This window comes from Pseudopipra pipra, chromosome 3 (genome assembly GCF_036250125.1).
Source record: "Pseudopipra pipra isolate bDixPip1 chromosome 3, bDixPip1.hap1, whole genome shotgun sequence".
Lineage (NCBI taxonomy): Eukaryota > Metazoa > Chordata > Aves > Passeriformes > Pipridae > Pseudopipra > Pseudopipra pipra.
In genome coordinates this window covers 21,702,712-21,719,937 of record NC_087551.1, presented here as the reverse complement: position 1 = coordinate 21,719,937, position 17,226 = coordinate 21,702,712, and the positions used below count along the sequence as shown (strand labels likewise).

Below are 17,226 nucleotides of genomic sequence, written 5' to 3'. Positions count from 1 at the left end.
CACAGTTATTGTTGCTCGTTTGGTTTATGTTAGAATAGAAGTCAATAGTGAGTCAAATTTGTCCTATGTTAAATGGCTACATACAACAGCACAGGAGGTTAATTTGGATGAATATGCTGAAACATAGTATATATGAGGACAGATACATTCTTCATTACACTTAGGTTTAATTTATATGCTTTTTTTTTGTATATGCTTGTCAGTCCAGGCAAGAGAGTGGGTTTCTGCAAAGCATTTTGTTTTTCCTTTTCTCTGACTTCTCTGAAGGCAGAGGCACTCTCGAGACACCCACACCCTTTTATGCATATCTATTGCTGTTCATCAATCAGAGAGCCACAGTCAGATCATCAAGGCACTTTGCAACCTTTGTAATATGCAGTTGCTGGTGATTTTTTTCCCCTTCCAGCATATGATTGCTCAGCCCCTACTTTATCATAGATTTAATAAGATATTTTTCTCAACCATTCAAGTGCTCTTGCTGAAGTATAATTATAGCAATTATATTAAGGAAGGTTATGATCTGAAAAAAATGTACAAAGCGTTATTGTGAAATGAGGTAATATTAGCTGCAAAAATTACATGAAGCTTGGAATTTGACCAAGATAAAACAGATTAAAGAAGATCAGTTTCTGTAGTACCAGGATATTTTCTGAAAATCATAGAAGTGTTGAAAGACTTCGGAGTATTACAACAGTGCTGATTTGGAAAAGACAAAGGAATTAGATTATTTTGTTCTCACACTTGAGTAGATCAAGAGCAATTCCATTCAAGCAAATATAATTCCACCAGTAGAAAACCAAATGAAATACGAGGAGAATTTGCCTAGAGAATCTTATCCTTTGAAAGCATTATGCACAAGTCAAATCTGACATTTTCTAATTTCTGCATTGAAAAAAGCAAAACAAATATGCCTCCTGTTTGTTTATTTTTGTGCCCCAAACAACACAGGAAGGCATGTGGATGCCAAATGTCATTTTAGTATAAATTACACATATGCATACATTCTGCTGGTACAGAATTCATGGCACTTTGTAGGACAGTCTGCAGCCTCTTACTCCTCCAGTTTGACAGACTAAACTTCAGACGGAATAGTCATCAGGAAAAAGGGAGACTGCAAAGCCATGACATTTCATCAGTACATCGCTTCTCTGAACAAAACTCTGAATAGGCAGAACACAAACAACAAGCTGGAGCTCTCAAGAACCATTTGACATGATTGAGTTTATGCTTAGTACATCAGTAGCAGTCTGCCTTGTGCATTAGAAAGAGACCATGAGAGTCGTCTGATTTTATCAAGCCTACTTGTGTAATGTTTATATTTCTGTGAGATTTAGAGGAGACAGGGACTTTCTGAATCACATTAGATTATTGACTGATCAAGTCAGATATCCTGCTTCCTACAATGGCTGTGTTCTAATACTTCACAGTTGCAAATAGTAACTACTCAGATGTGCCCAACTTAAAGACAGAAAGTAACTTTTGTCTGCTCTTGTCACAGCTTCAAGGATTTAAACAAACTATCCATATTCATTGACTGATAGTTAATATTGTCTTAAAACTGGCTTCAAGTACTGCCTGATTTTATATAGTTCTATTATTACAAAATATAATGCTATAGAAAAGTGTCCTTTTATAAAGTAAAAAGGCATCTATATTTTTTGAACTGCAGGTTAGAAATATATGTCTTCTTCTCCCCCCCTCTTTCATAAGCAAGACAATAAGACCTTAACTAAGTGTATCTCGAAAATGAGAGAAGGAGAAACTGTAGCTTGCTCTGCAACACTACTGATGGAACTGTTTCTGGTATTAAATTTTGTTCAGTTGTAAATCTGTATTGGCTTGAGCTCTCAGCCACCAGCTATGGATTTAATCAAAGTTTGGAGCTGGATGAATAATTCAGTATGATCTGTTCTCTTTGAGCTTGTGAAATCCATCTTCAGGTTTCATCTCCCTCATATGTTTATCCAGATACTACCTGAATTCTTTCAAAGCTGTTCTCGTATCCTTTCAGTATAATGGCTCCAATAACATGATCAGTCTCTCGGTTCTTCAAGGACTTCTGCTTAAATAGCAACAAATAAAAGATGTTGTGCAATGGCAAACCTGCAAAATCAGCCCTGATGTTTTAGTCCTCAAGTTAGATGGGTACATAGGTGATATTCTAACAAGGGTGAAGTGAATGGCACAGTTCCCATTGACTTGTAAAAGAGAGTGGTTTCAGATTAGGTCCCAGTTCCTGCATGTGAGAATGTGAAATTCAGAGCTGAGAATGGGGTTTTGAAATGTGTTTTCTGTGTTCAGCTCTATGAAATGTCTCTTGTCAGTTTAAAGAAAAAGAATGCATGGATAACTGAAATTGTTAAATTGGAAATATTTGTATGAATGCTTATTCAACTCTTTTATATCCGTTTTATGCAAGACCTTCAGGTTGGCCTGATCAAAATACAACATTCTTACTTTAAAGAGGTCAGATTAAGCTTTCTATTTTGAATGACCTGGTGTAAAATAATAACAGATGATTCATTCCCCCTTCCAAAAGCATGGCCTGCTTAGATGCAATTTAAATTTGGTGGAAAATGCTGTTATTTAAGGGGTGGGGATGGTCATTCACAAATTTAGAATGTCTTTGCTGGAGAAGCTGTTCTATAGCAGTCCTATCCTTTGCCTAGATGATCATCCTGCATTTGATGGTTTTTGTATTTTAGGCTTATTTTTCTTGTTCTGCTAGACCTCCATTGCATCATGGGTTCAAGTTGCAGTACCTCATGTCTTTCATTCCCCATAAAAGCCAAGGTGCAGTATTCAATACAACTGATTTCTAATAGCTAAGTAATGTTTCTCTTTTTTTTTTTTTTTTTTGTTTTTGTTTTTGTTTTCTGTTTCTATGTACCTTTGTCCCACAACCCACTCTCTTCAGTGAACACATTTAGCTACTGACATCAAGAAAACAAAATTATATATTTTTAAAACAATAAAGGTGTGACAGTAAATGGCATTATGTTGAAATAGGCATAATGTGGGGATATCATGGACAGCAGGTTGATGTTCTTAATTATTCATTTTCATGCTTTTAGGTGCTTGGATTTTTAATGTAATGTAATTGGTACCATTTTATCATATTGTTACATTTAGTACCTTCAGGTGGATTTAGGAATATGTGTGATGATTTGGTTTTTTTCTTTTGATAACTGGCAACATTTGGAAGAAATGCAGAAACAACATGTAAAATGACAGGTTGGTGAGAAGAAAGGTCAGAGATATGTAACTTCCATTTCAAGGGGAAGGTATAGGCTAAAAAAAGTTGGCAAACAGTTTTTCTCTTGCTACTGCAAAGCTTTCCATCAATGTGGGAACATTTATGTCTGTGGCAAAAGTTAATGGTGGGGGCTAAGGCTGGATTTGGACTGCTCCTGTCCTGATAACGAGGGGTGGCAAGAAAATTGAGTTGAGTTTGGTTACCTTCTTTGCCCTGTCAGCTTATTCCTCAACCTTCCCTGGGACAATTGAAACAATCTTAGCTTTTAAAGGCTTTGGGACACACAAAAAGCATGAAAGTTTCTGTGATTTTCCTGTCCCTGTCTTCAGTTTGCTTTTCCAAATTGCTGCAGTCCATGTAAGAGATATGCATTCCAGTCCTATATTCATCCTTGCCTCTATTTCTTTCTTCCCATCCAGTCTGATTGTTGCTGGCCTTGAAATGTAAGTTTATGTGTCACAGGAGTAGGAGGACACTTCTGTATCCTTATAAGAGTTTTTCTTGACTGTAGAACTAACATGACAGGAGGAAGAAGGAACAGAATGCATTTTTAGCACCACTCTCCCCTCACCTGGTGAATTGGTGAAGAATAAATTCTCTTCCTCAAGTATACCAGTTAGCACCATCTCGCTATATGGTTGTAGGAGGAAACATGCTTTCAACAACCTATTTATAGAACCCAAATATCCATAAGGCCCAGTTGTCTATAAGTCCATGGAAGAGCAATACAGCTCACAGCAACTTTGAAGAACCTTGTCCTTTTGGGTATTTTGAATACAGATTTAAGCACATTCACTTCTTAGCAGTGATTCTCTATACTTTGTACAAAAATGACTGGAAATACTTCTGTTTAATCCTTTTGCCTTCTGGGCCAAGATTATATTATGTTTCAGATCATGATCTGAAAATATCTAATGCCCTCTGTTTAAGTGCAATGGAGAACATTTTGATTTTCATGGATGTTGAATACTAGTAAGGATTTAGCAAGTCAGTTCTTATTTATCTTTCAAACTGCTAAATCTGACATATGTACTCCATGGGAAGTAGAAATCATTTTGTTCCTCACGGTTATGAAATCATTAGAAAGGCTGAGGTACATCTGTAGTGGCTGTTCATTAACATAATTATTGTATTTAACAATAGGCAACTTACATCTTGGATTTTCTTTATGCTATTACTGAGAGAGTTGCTAGTGTTGACCTTTTCAAAGGACTATGGCACTTTTTCCTTCCTTCAAATGAAGGCAATTGGAGGTGTTCACAGCACCCACACCATCTGGAATACACTGCCCAGCAGCACTGAAAGAGAAATGTAGCTATCAGATTACCTCTTGGCTCAACCCATTTATGTGTTGATGTTTCTCGGGTAAGATTTTTCACCTCTCTACTGTAGCAATGTAGAATTGAGACTTATGGCAGAAGTGCTGAGTGGGTGATGGGGATGAAGCAAGTTATGAAGCCAGTCTTGCTCCATGGACGCTACTCAGATGGCAGTCAGACTCATCAGAAAGGCTCATTATAATTTCCTAATGTCACATTTCCATCATCAAACAAAAAACAGCTTAATTGAATGCAAATGACATGTGCAAGATGTTTGAGTGTCTGGTATCACCTATTTTACATATAAATATTTAAATGTTATCTTATGGGGTATTGTTTTTCTGTTTTTCTAAGACAGAACAGCCATCCATCTGCCTCAGCTATACAAAAACACGCATATTTTCTAAAACTGAAGTGTACTCTTGTATAATTGAAACAAATTCTAGTCAGTTTCTGAAAAGTGACAGTAAATAACTCCATTTTCATGCTAGGGATATTGAGTTATGCTGTCTCTTCCCAGTGATACAGTCTCGCAGTCTTCAAATTAATCCTGTCTCTACAGACCTGTTGGGCATAGCAAGTTACTGCAGATCTAACTGCAGACAGCATCCATCTGACTCTGTTCATCCAGGAGAAGCAGAATCCAGCTCTTAAAATCCGCCCTTGGTGAGGCTGAAATTGGCAGTCTGTGTGCATGTATGAAGAGATCATCTGCTTAAGGAAAGGCTGTTTCTCTCTTCTTTGGAGGAGGATGATCTTATAAGAAAAAATGAATGCAGTACATAGCTGAAAGCTGCTGTGCCAGATTAAAGCAGGACAGAATGGGATTGTTGGTTTCCCAAATTTCTCCCTTTTCATACTCCATTCTCCTCCAAATTGGCAGCATTTTCATGAACACTCATTCCTTCCCCTAACTGTTGGCTAGGAGGCCATTTCTGAGGCTGATGCAGTATCATTCAAGATGAGAGTGCTTTTCTTAGAAACACAAGTTGTCATAATCCTATCCTTTCCCCTAAAAGCCAAATACATTCTTATCCCACACTATTCCCTGTAAAACAGCCACAATGGTTCATTTTTCCTTCCCAGATCCTTTTATGGCCACAGCATAGATGTTATTTTAACAGCAACCTGGTGACTGCCATACACTTACCTCACTGTTACATAGATTTTCTGTGGAGATATGGGGCATCTTATTCTTGGGGGGAACTCCAGCTTAGAAAGGTAAGACAACATTAATTGCATAGTCTTCCTTGTTTCATTAGGCTTCAACCTTCTCTGACTCATCTGTTGTTTGCTTTTTGCCTTGTGAAGTAATGAATCTGTACTTTCCTTTGGTTTTCACTAAATTTTGAAGTATTAAAACTCTCTTTTTGGTTGCTTTTTTTTTTAATCCATCATGGCTTTTAGAACTCGTTTTGTTTCTTAGTCCTTCTGATTCTGTTATTTCACTCTTGTGCTGTTTCTCCATAATTATTCTCGTGCTGTTTTTCCATATTAGCCTTAGTCTTGTGGCTTCTTCACAGTTCTTAAATGATTTCTCATCTTAAATATTAGTAAAGAGAAATTTTATTAAGAATTACTACAAAATATTAACTTCTTTTGCAACTTTCATATCAAGTACATAGTTCTGAATATCCTTCTACATAAAAATAGTCACATAAATGCCTGTACTCATTTGGATCTTTTAAATTCTTGTCACACTGAGTGAAAAGAATTTTCTCTTCAGTTTTGGGTTCATCATCTTTTGCTTTCACTGCAGCTGTGGTTGTGTGTCAGCGTAGTATTATATTCCTATTGTGTAATAATACTTTTTGTACCAACACGTGTACATAGATGTATATACCTTTAAAAATATGATTTTTCATCTCAAATTTGCAATTCAGTTCCTGTGGTTCTGTTTCTCATTTCTTAGATGAAAACAGTCATCATTTCAAATAGTTTAGTTATACCTGATATCAGTGGTGCCACTAGTACGGTTCTGCCCGTGATGCTGTTGAAGGTACAGGGGTTCACACTTTTACCTAGATCACCATTTTTTAGGCATTGCATGACTTTTCTGTAACTGATGTGTAATTCACGGGCTGAAGTACAATGCAGGAGCAGTTTTATCCCTAATACTTGCAGTTCAGGCACAGTTAAGATGCTTTATTTTGCCCAAGTATTTGTATCTGTACAATAGAATAGAGTCAATATTGCCTCAGTAAAATGATATGAGATTGAATAGAGAAGCATTATGGAACCTGTATACAGAGGATTAGTTAGACAGGGTCCATATATGTCTTTGAAAGGAGGTGAATTTTTAATTAGAAAAATAGTTAATATTTCTAACTCCTAAGAGTTGTATGTGGGAATTTGTGCTTTGTCATTGATTTCAAAAGGAATTAAATTAATCTGATAAGATTTTATAAGAAAAATATTTACTTTGAATATTTTGTTGATAACATAATGATATCACTCAGTTGCAGACTTTATCCCTACAGATGGCATATCTGGTATAAATATATATAAATTACACCTTTGGGAAAGTTGTATCTTCATAAGGCAAGATAGTTGATGTCTTTATTTAAATAAGGAAAACAGTCCACATTTAAACCATGACAGCCACAGATTCAGTCAAAGAGTGCAGTATTGGTTTATTTACCCAAGATCATTTAGAGCTTGCGTTATGAAATGCTAAACTTGCCCATTTCGAGGGTTAGCAGGTTTACAGCATAACTATTGGACAATTTTCAGGCATTGTGGCTGACGTGAGAACTGATAGTTAGAAGCTAAGAGGTGGCAAACAACAACTTACTAAAAGCTGATTCACTGTAAGGCAGTACATGAGCGCTCTTCACTGTATTTCAGCACAAAGTCAGATAGTTTGGTTAAAATCAACACCAGCAATTCCTGAAACTCATCTCTGTTTGTGTTGAAGCAGGAAAAGGACATAAATACCTTCAGGTACAAGAGAGAGAGAGGCTTTAGGAAGATGTGGAGGACTGATTGTTTTTTTATCTCCTCTGAAACAGACTGAGAGGGCTCATGGGATGAAACCGAGCGAGCAACTTTGCTGTGTGCTTGGGTATCTCTGTGCACTGGCTTTGAACCTCGACTATGTTTGGAGCTGGCCCATTTTCTCAGATACTGGGAATTGAGGCCAGTTACTCCAGCTGAGGAAGTAACTGGGTGTCTTTAGCTTAGTATTTTTAGTAACTAGTTGGTGTTAATTGTCTTGTGATGTGAGAAGGGACCAGCAAGTATTTCCCCTTCAGCTTTTTTGGTAACTTTCCATGCCTTAGGTGTGAGGCAAGCATCTGAACTTTGTTGAACTTTGTCAGCAGGAAGATCTCTTATTACCTTCTTCAGAGAAGGGCAATTTGAGTAATTTGTTGTATTTGTTACAGTACGTCAACAGGTTTATGTCTTATGGTAGAAATCCAAAAAGGCATTTGAAACTTCAAATGTTTTCTGTCTTGTATCAGCCAGTATGACACAGTAAAATTTTCTCTGATACATAAGAGAAACTGGTTCTGGGGTCTGTTCCAGCAGTAGATGTATTTTGCTCAAAAGCCTAGGTTGCTGTGCACATGCATTGCGTGTTTGTGGGACACCAGTCAAAACTGGCTGTATTTTCATATTAGGATATTTCATCAAGACAAACTTGGAATCAATTCATGGAGTTTTTCATGAAAAGTGAGAGAAAGGTAAAGCAATTTTGAGGGGTTAAGAGTATTATTGAACTCTACTGAAACTAAGAATTCGGACTTTTGATGCAGTATATTCACAACTGCAAATTGCAATTAACACAGGAAAAAAACTACAGATAAATGGACAAAAATACAGAATAAAGCAAAAAAATATGCCCAAACCATTTCATGAAACAGATAAACTTATGGAACTAATTATTGGTTTTGTTGTTTTGTTTTTTTTTTAAACCTAAAATTCATCTATATAGAGGCAGTCAAGGAGATTCCTAGAGCATATAGAGGATAATTTCCTGCTCCAGCTGGTAAATGAGCCTACCAGGGATGGGGCCCTGCTAGACCTTCTGTTCTTAAACAGAGAGGGGCTGGTGGGAGATGTGGTGGTCGGAGGCTGTCTGGGGCACTGTGACCATGAAATAATAGAGTTTTCAATGCTCAGGGATGCAAGGAGGGCCATCAATAAAACCTCTACGCTGGACTTCCGGAGGGCAGATTTCGGCCTATTCAGAAGACTAATTCAGTGTACCTTGAGAAACAACCCTTGAAAACAAAGGGGTCCAGGAGGGATGGACGTGCTTCAAGAAGGAAGTCTTGAACGCACAGGAGCAGGCTGTCCCAGTGTGCTGAAAGGCAAGCCGGCGAAGAAGACGACTGGTCTGACTGAACAGGGAGATTTTGAAGGAAATTAGGGTAAAGAAGAGAGCCTACTGATTATGGAAAAAAGGGCTGGATACTCAGGAAGAGTATAGTTAGGAATATAGTTAGGTCATGTAGAAAGAAAATTAGAGAGAAGGCGGCAGAACTTGAACTTAATCTCACCACTTCCGTGAAGGATAACAAAAAGTCCTTCTACAAATACATCAATAGCAAAAGGAGGGACAAGGAAAACCTCCGTTCTTTATTGGACATGAGTGGGAATATAGTTATCAAAAATGAGGAAAAGGCTGAGGTATTTAACATCTTCTTTACCTCAGTTTTCAACAGTAAGGCAGGTTGTCCTGAGGAAAGCTGGCTTCTGGAGCTTGTAGAAAGAGATAAGAATCTGAATAGCCCCCCTGTAATCCAGGAGGAAACAGTGACCTGCCGAGCCACTTGGATCCCCACAAGTCTGTTGGACCAGATGGGATCCACCCAAGGGTGATGAGGGAGCTGGCAGAAGAGCTTGCCAAGCTGTTCTCCATCATCTACCAAGAGTCCCAGCTCACTGGGGAGGTCCCAGATGATTGGAAATTGGCAAATGTCATGCCCATCCGCAAAAAGGGCTGCAAGGAGGACCCGGGAAACTACAGGCCCATCAGCCTGACCTCAGTGCCTGGCAAGGTTATGGAGCACATCATCCTAAGTGCAATCACGCAGCACCTACAGGATGGACAAGGGATCAGACCCAGCCAGCACGAGTTTAGGAAGGGCAGGTCCTGTCTGACCAACCTGATCTCCTTTTATGATCAGGTGACCCGCCTGGTGGATGAGGGAAAGGCTGTGTATGTGTCTACCTGGACTTCAGCAAAGCCTTTGACACCATCTCCCATAGCATACTCCTGGAAAAGCTGGCAGCCCAGGGCTTGGACAGGGGCACTCTGTGCTGGGTCAGGAACTGTCTTGAGGGCCCGGCCCAGAGAGTGGTGGTGAACGGAGCTGCATCCAGCTGGTGGCTGGTCACTAGAGGTGTCCCCCAGGGATCAGTGTTGGGCCCAGTTCTGTTTAATATCTTTACTGATGATTTAGATGAGGGGACTGAGTCCACCATCAGTGAATTTGCAGATGACACTAAATTGGGGGGGAGTGTCAATCACCTGGAAGGCAGGAGGGCTCTGCATAGGGACCTGGACAGGCTGAAGAGTTGGGGTGATTCCAACAGGATGAGGTTCAAGGCCAAGTGCCAGGTCCTCCACTTTGGCCACAACAATCCCATGCAGTGTTACAGGCTGGGGACAGAGTGGCTGGAGAGCAGCCAGGCAGAAAGGGACCTGGGAGTTTGGATTGACAGGAAGCTGAACATGAGCCAGCAGTGTGCCCAGGTGGCCAAGAAGGCCAATGGATCCTGGCTGGATCAGGAACAGTGTGGCCAGCAGGACCAGGGAAGGGATTCTTCCCCTGTACTCAGCATTGGTTAGGCCACACCTTGAGAACTGCGTCCAGTTCTGGGCCCCTCAGTTCAGGAAGGATATTGAGGTGCTGGAGCAGGTCCAGAGAAGGGCAACAAGGCTGGTGAAGGGATTTGAGCACAAGTCCTATGAGGAGAGGCTGAGGGAGCTGGGGTTGTTCAGCCTGGAGAAGAGGAGGCTCAGGGGAGACCTCATCACTCTCTACAACTCCCTGAAAGGAGATTGTGGCCAGGTGGGGGTTGGTCTCTTCTCCCAGGCAGCTATCAGGAAGACAAGAGAGCACCGTCTTAAGCTGTGCCAGGGGAGGTTTAGGTTGGATATTAGGAAGAAATTCTTTACAGAGAGGGTAATCAGGCATTGGAATGGGCTGCCCAGGGAGGTGGTGGATTCTCTGTCCCTGGAGGTTTTTAAGATGAGACTGGATGTGGCACTTAGTGCCATGGTCTAGTAACCACAGCGGGGTTGGATCAAGGGTTGGACTTGATGATCTCAGAGGTCCCTTCCAACCCAGCTGATTCTATGATTCTATGATTCCAAGATCTTCTGGGCCATCAGAGGTGGCAGAAGAGAGAGCAGAGACTAAAGAGATCCTGAAAAAAACATTTCTGGGGACAAGGTTGGAGAGAAAAGGGTAGGAAAAAGAAAGGAAGGAAATAATAAGGACAAAATGGAAATTAATATAAGATCTACTAGCTGTAATAGTTTTTCCAGTCTCTAGAAAATTCAAATTATTACAATTGAAGATTGTAAAGAGATGATATCAGAGTTATGGCTGCATAATCTTAGACTACAAATGAGATTTGCATTATTTTATCAAAGAAAAGATAATTTGATCTGCCCTAATTCTCAGTGGACAACCCAGCAGAGATTCCTTAGGAATTCCAAGAAAACCTGTCAATTAATTTCTGGTGCATAGACTCAAACTCTTCTTGTACTCTGGATTTACACTCAAAGATTTTCATTAAATGACTCATATTAAGTGAACTGATTTCATACATTCCTAATTATTGTCGGTACCCAAGTGCAGGCACACTAGATTTACAGGGAGTTGTGGCAGTTGCTCATGGAAAATGAGTTACACAACTTAACAGAAATGAGAAATGAGAACAGGCAATTAGTGTGCTTGTGTAATAACCAAATGATCAAAAATGGCTTAAGCAAAGAGAATTGATAATTTGAAAGCATTTTCTTAAGCATACGCACCAGACAAATAGTTCTGCCTGTAGAAAAAAAAAGCCAACCAATCAAAACAGAATTAGAGCAGAAACACATGCTGTGTGGAAAATCTCTCATGATAATTTAGGCTTTCAGCTCACAGTGCCAGGCTTGCTTTGACCATCTTTGATGATTCTTTTAGTTGCAAGAACTTCTTACTTATTTTTTACCTAAAATTCCTGCGTCTTGGTTTTCTGTGGGGTTGATTTTTTTGGTTCTTAGGTGGTAGAATGTACATGTTTGTTTTCTCAGAGAGACAGAAGGCTGGAACAAAAGATTTGTATCACTTAGAGCAGAAGTGCGTTGCCTATCAGAACTGCAAGCAGTTGCTTACAGAGTAGCTGGGATCCTGTACCTAAAATGCACAAAACCAGAAAAATTCTCTGATTTAAAAAACTCCTTGCACTAGTGATTAGTAGCAAATTATACATAGCTATATATAATGTATATATATAATGTATATATAATGTGTATATATAATGTATACATATAATGTATATATAATGTATACATATAATGTATATATAATGTATATATATAATGTATAATCTGCAAAGCAGATTTTCCTTTAATTTGCATGTGCATCTCCATCATAGCTGTCAGGCTCTTGGTAAATTTTAAAGTTAACAAAAAATACTATGTGTTCTTATTTTGTTTGGTCTGTGTCAACTGCAATTCATATTTCCAAATTTTAACAACAAGAAAAAGACTAACAATCAAAGAAACCCCCTCCTGGTGTTCTAAAATGTTTGCCTGACTTCAGGGCTTTAAAGAAAATATTAACTATTTTTAGAGCTTCTGGTGGAAAGTTGTGAGAGTTAGATATGTGAAACTATTGAAGTGTTATCACGGGGACTCATATATGGCACTCCTCTCTATTAAGAGGTTCTGTGAAAATCTTAAGAAATGACATCATACGACTGGCCATGAGCACTATGGTTTAGTGCTATCACATGTGCTTCTGTTTTCGGAGTCTGAGTCTGGATTGCCACCCTGTGAAATTCATCAAAAAGTTCCTTTTATGATTGTATAAGAGTGGGAATGAGTTCTATGTAACACAGCCTTCAGAAACAGGGAGGTTTTCAGATTTTTGTTTTTGTGTGGTTTTTTTGTTGGTTTTGTTTGTTTGTTTGTTTGTTTTGTTTTATTTTGTTTTGTTTTGTTTTGTTTTGTTGGCTAGAGGAGTTCATCTGTTGGCCATAAAAGAATTCAGACAATGAACAGTGTATTGGAAATGAAGCATGCACAATTGTTTGGCTACAAATTTAAGTCCCAGAGGTCAAGCTAGACTTTCTTTTGCTGATGAAGATATTCCTTTGTTTGTGGATGCATATATTTAAAAATGGATCATAGAATTTGAGAGATGGTTGCATTCATTCTCTTAATCCCTCACTATATCTTCAAATATTTATGATGTTATGTCAGAAATTTAAGAATAAGGTTATATGACTGCCATATCACCACATTACTTAAAATAGTATTCTTTGTCTACTTGGTTAGGTGACTGCTGTGACAATTGTGTTTTACAAATATTATGACTAACAGACCAGGTTTTCTGTGTAAGATTCCTATGTGATATAATTTTCTAGAATATGGAATAACTACAACATATGATTTTCTTTTAAGGAATTCAATGAAAATATCATGCCTCAAATTAATGACATCTAAACTTAGCAAATCTGTGTGCAACTGAAGGTAGGGAACTAAATAAATTAGGATCCTTTTTCAAAATGTGTATCTGAGATATTCATAATCCTGCAGCCCATGGGAAGGAAGGATGGGGAAGACAAATTTCTAAAAAATGTTACAGAAAATAAAATCAAACTCTAAAGATTATGTTATTCCCTCCTTAAGATCAATAACCACTCATCAATTTCCTAATCAATAACTATTGATACAGTTGAGAAAAGATGCTTAATAGCCTCTTTTGTGACTGCTCCTTAGGAAACTCATAAATAAGAAAAGAAATTGTAGCAATGTAAATCTTCCTTCTTTAAACAATGGAACAAATTTTATACTTTGAGGCACAACTGACCCTAAAACATCCTGGGGGTCTTTCATTGACAATTAGACTCCATGCTGCACATGCATGTTTCATGTGAATGATGCTTAAGAAAGGAAGGATTAATGGTAACACTAATTTTCATGTATTAATTCAGAGTAAAGAAGCTGTGTTCTCTTTAAACCTTCTGGAACATTTCAGAGACAATTATTCAATCTTTTAAGAGAATCAGGTAATTTTGGTTCAGGTTTTAAGCACCTCCTTACGCATTCAATCACCTGCCCTTTGTAAAGTAATACGAAAATTTACAACATGATAAAAATGCCATGTATCATAATTAGCATCTTACTAGTTTACTTTTATCTGTGCATTTAGTATTTTGGACAGGAAATACGGAGACAGAACATATGTGTACTTCGGAAGAGAATATGTTATGACGAAATGACTTGTTCAGAAGACTCCCTAAAGACAGCAATAAAGGAAATGCTTTATCTTAGACAAAAGCATGGTGACTTCTGAATCTTACATCACCAAATGAGGAACCCACAAGCAAGACATAATTTTTACTGTAAGTACCACTACTAAAGACAAATACTTTATTTAGTTAAGCTTTACAGGTTTTAATCAGTTTCCACTACTTGCAATGGTGGACTAGAATGGAGAATTAGATTAATTGATGAAGAATTAAATTAGAGAAAATGCCTAAATGACATACATAACCCTTCTAAATAAGGATGTCTTATTTTAGTTAATGGCCTTTTTTTGAAATGTTGATTTTGTATTAAGGTCTTTTTAGGCACAACACTTGCGTATTTATTGAAGATTTGCAATATCTGAACGATATAATTTACAAAAATTAGGTCAGTTATCCAATATGTTATTACTGAGAATGCTTATTTGGAAAGCCAGAGATACCCTTAACTTTTCTCCAAGCACAAGTATCACTTCTATACTGTGAATATTTATTTGCATGTAACAATGTGATGATTCATTTGGAGCTCGGAAATTAAGAAACTATTAAATAGAATGATTTTTCCAAAAGCTGCCACCTAAAACAATGCTTTCGCTTAAACACATTAGTGTAAATAGTCCCTAACGCAGTCAGATATTGGAAGTCTTTGTGCTTTTATTTGGAAATTACCAGCAGGCATGTAAGTTTTGACCAGAAAGTTCTCTCAGGCCCTGATGAAATCTCAGTTAAAACCTTAGAAAGAAAAAAATGATGCTTCAGTGCTTAACTCACGTTAAAGAGGAAAATCTCTTTGCAGAACTCTATCAGACAAGGGACAGGATTTGCCCAGTAGGTTTCTGAATTAGAGATGAGTCTTTTAAGCTACTGGGAAAAGGAGCTGGGTTCAGAATATTTCCCTCGCTTTTGTGTTGGTCTTTTTTTTTTTTTTACTTTTTTTTTTTCCACCCAGAAATAATTTGGAAAATATCTGCTTCGTTCCAATGTGATGAGCTTTTTGTTTGTTAGGAGGAATTTTCTCCTCCTGCTTGGTTGTCTGTAGTCCTCACAGAGCATAAAGGTAAACATAATCATGAGTAATAGTGTTGGACTGGCCATAAACAATTTACTACCTTCATAATGGAACCTTTAGTGCCATGTAACAGAACTTTATTCTCTGATGCAGTTCTGTTGTTTGCAGAGTTCTGTTTCTCCTTTGAATCACTCTCTACTGTTCAACATTTCTGAAAGTGAATTAGAATTTGTCTTTGTGTTAGGTACTTTATCATGCTGAAATGATGTATTCCAAAATATGCTGTTTATTGAAGGATCACTTTTCCTTGAATTAATTGAATCCTTTGTCTTATACTACTTTCACTGCTTGCTTTAAGATGTGTACCATGAATGTGGATGTTCAATCTGGAATTACTGACTAGAAAGCCCCAGCCTACTGGTGATTTCTCCTTGTTTTACTTTCATTCCTGCTCTGCTCCCTAAGACTTATCAGTGATTACATGCTTTTCTCTAGAATTAATTTAACATTGCTTTCTGAAGCAATGTCAGACACTTTAGATAACTTGCCAACCATTAGCATCACAGCTGAAGAATGAGTAGTTTTGTATCTTGAGGAAGCTGATCAACTCAATTATCTATTTTTAAATACTAAAAACAAACACCACCATCACTACCACCAAGTTACTTTCTACCAGTTTTAATCCAATGATTCTAAAGAGTCTGAAAAAGAGCTGAGGTAAGTTATACTGAGGTACCAAGATTGCTGTAGTACCCAAGTGCAGCTGTTCCACAGCCTGCGGCACCACTACAAAATCACGACAAATGAAGAATACGTTTGCAAAGTTTGAAGGAGACCTCAGGCAGGTAGAATGTAATTACCTAGCTAGAATTTAAGTAAGGCCCCAGGACCACCTAGGAAGGAAGGTGTTGCTCACTGTTAGTAGGGTGCCAGGCAGGAATTGTATTTAGATTATTTACTACATAGAGTAACCTACAGTGCAATCATAATTTAGAATGACAGAATACTAAAGAGAAAAACTCCACCTGTGTCAGTAGTTTTCAACCTAGTAATGAAGCATAATGGAATATAGCCATCATGCTATATTATGCAACCTGCATTTTATAAAATGTGTGAATATAAATTCAGTTATTTGCTGTCTATCAGGGGATAGACAACCTAATATTTAAAAATGAGTAGTATTTTTTGAAAGTAAAAGGAAGGAAGTAGTAACTCTACTACTCCATGAAATGGAATCGTCATATAGGACCTTGGATTAGTAGAACATAAGCCTATCTGTGGCACTAAATCTGAAGGATAAAGTAGGGTACATCTCAAAATAGAGTTGCTGCACCATATATTGGAGGAATGTGGGGGTAAATATTAGCCACAAGCTAATATTTAATTACCACAAAACCCTTCTCATGTGAAAAGCAAAACATAATGTTAACAAGCCAACAAGATATAATGGGATTTGCTTTGAAGAGTGTGTGTAATGAACGTTTAATATGTACATCTTCAGGGTTATTGATGCTATTTCAGTATTTGCATGACAGGTGTTGCCAGAAAAGCCAAAATCTACAACGATAAAGGTGAACTAAAAATAGAAATAAAGAATAATCGTAAACAGCCTAATAGCACAAACAATAGTACAAATCCTCTTTCTCCAAGGATGCTGGAGAAGCTGAGGTGAAAGTCTTTTAAGAGAATGGAAAGAGAAAATATTTCTAGTATTTCTGAATGCCTTAGAAATAGGTATGATGTTTGAAAGTGGAGAAGAAAGAGCAGATGGCTGTCCCAGAACCAGGAGTCATTGTTTGACTAACTGTTCACCTTCCAAATATTTTTGGAACATCCTTGGTGAGAATTCTACTGTGTTCAAGATCTTGCATTTGAACATATACCAAGTGCAGGAACAAGGAAAGATGAAAACTGCCTGGGAGAAAATAATGCATCAAGGTTTGAAAATGACAGAGCAAAAAAACAGATAAAAATTAATTCCAAATCCATGTCAAGTATGAAGTAAAAAATACTGACAAAGCATTTGAGAACTTGAGAGGCACCATGATGAGATTGCATAGACTTTTCATGCTTTTGTTTTTATGTGATTGACATAGATAAAATAGATGGTAGTTTAATTTTCTCGTATGTATAACCACTTCCCATATAAATTAATCTATAAT

At 37.7% G+C, this 17,226-nt stretch overlaps 1 protein-coding gene across 1 annotated transcript in view; it reads left to right on the top strand.

The window, feature by feature from the left end:
- Positions 1-13,207: 13,207 nt before the first annotated feature.
- The window catches only part of KCNK2 (potassium two pore domain channel subfamily K member 2), a 107,135-nt gene continuing 103,116 nt past the window's right edge, over positions 13,208-17,226 (top strand). Inside the window, exons 1-2 of the mRNA XM_064648238.1 lie at positions 13,208-13,276; positions 13,959-14,151. Of these exons, the coding sequence (XP_064504308.1) occupies positions 14,118-14,151 (34 nt within the window). The 5' untranslated portion in view covers positions 13,208-13,276; positions 13,959-14,117. The remainder of the gene's footprint in view (positions 13,277-13,958; positions 14,152-17,226) is intronic.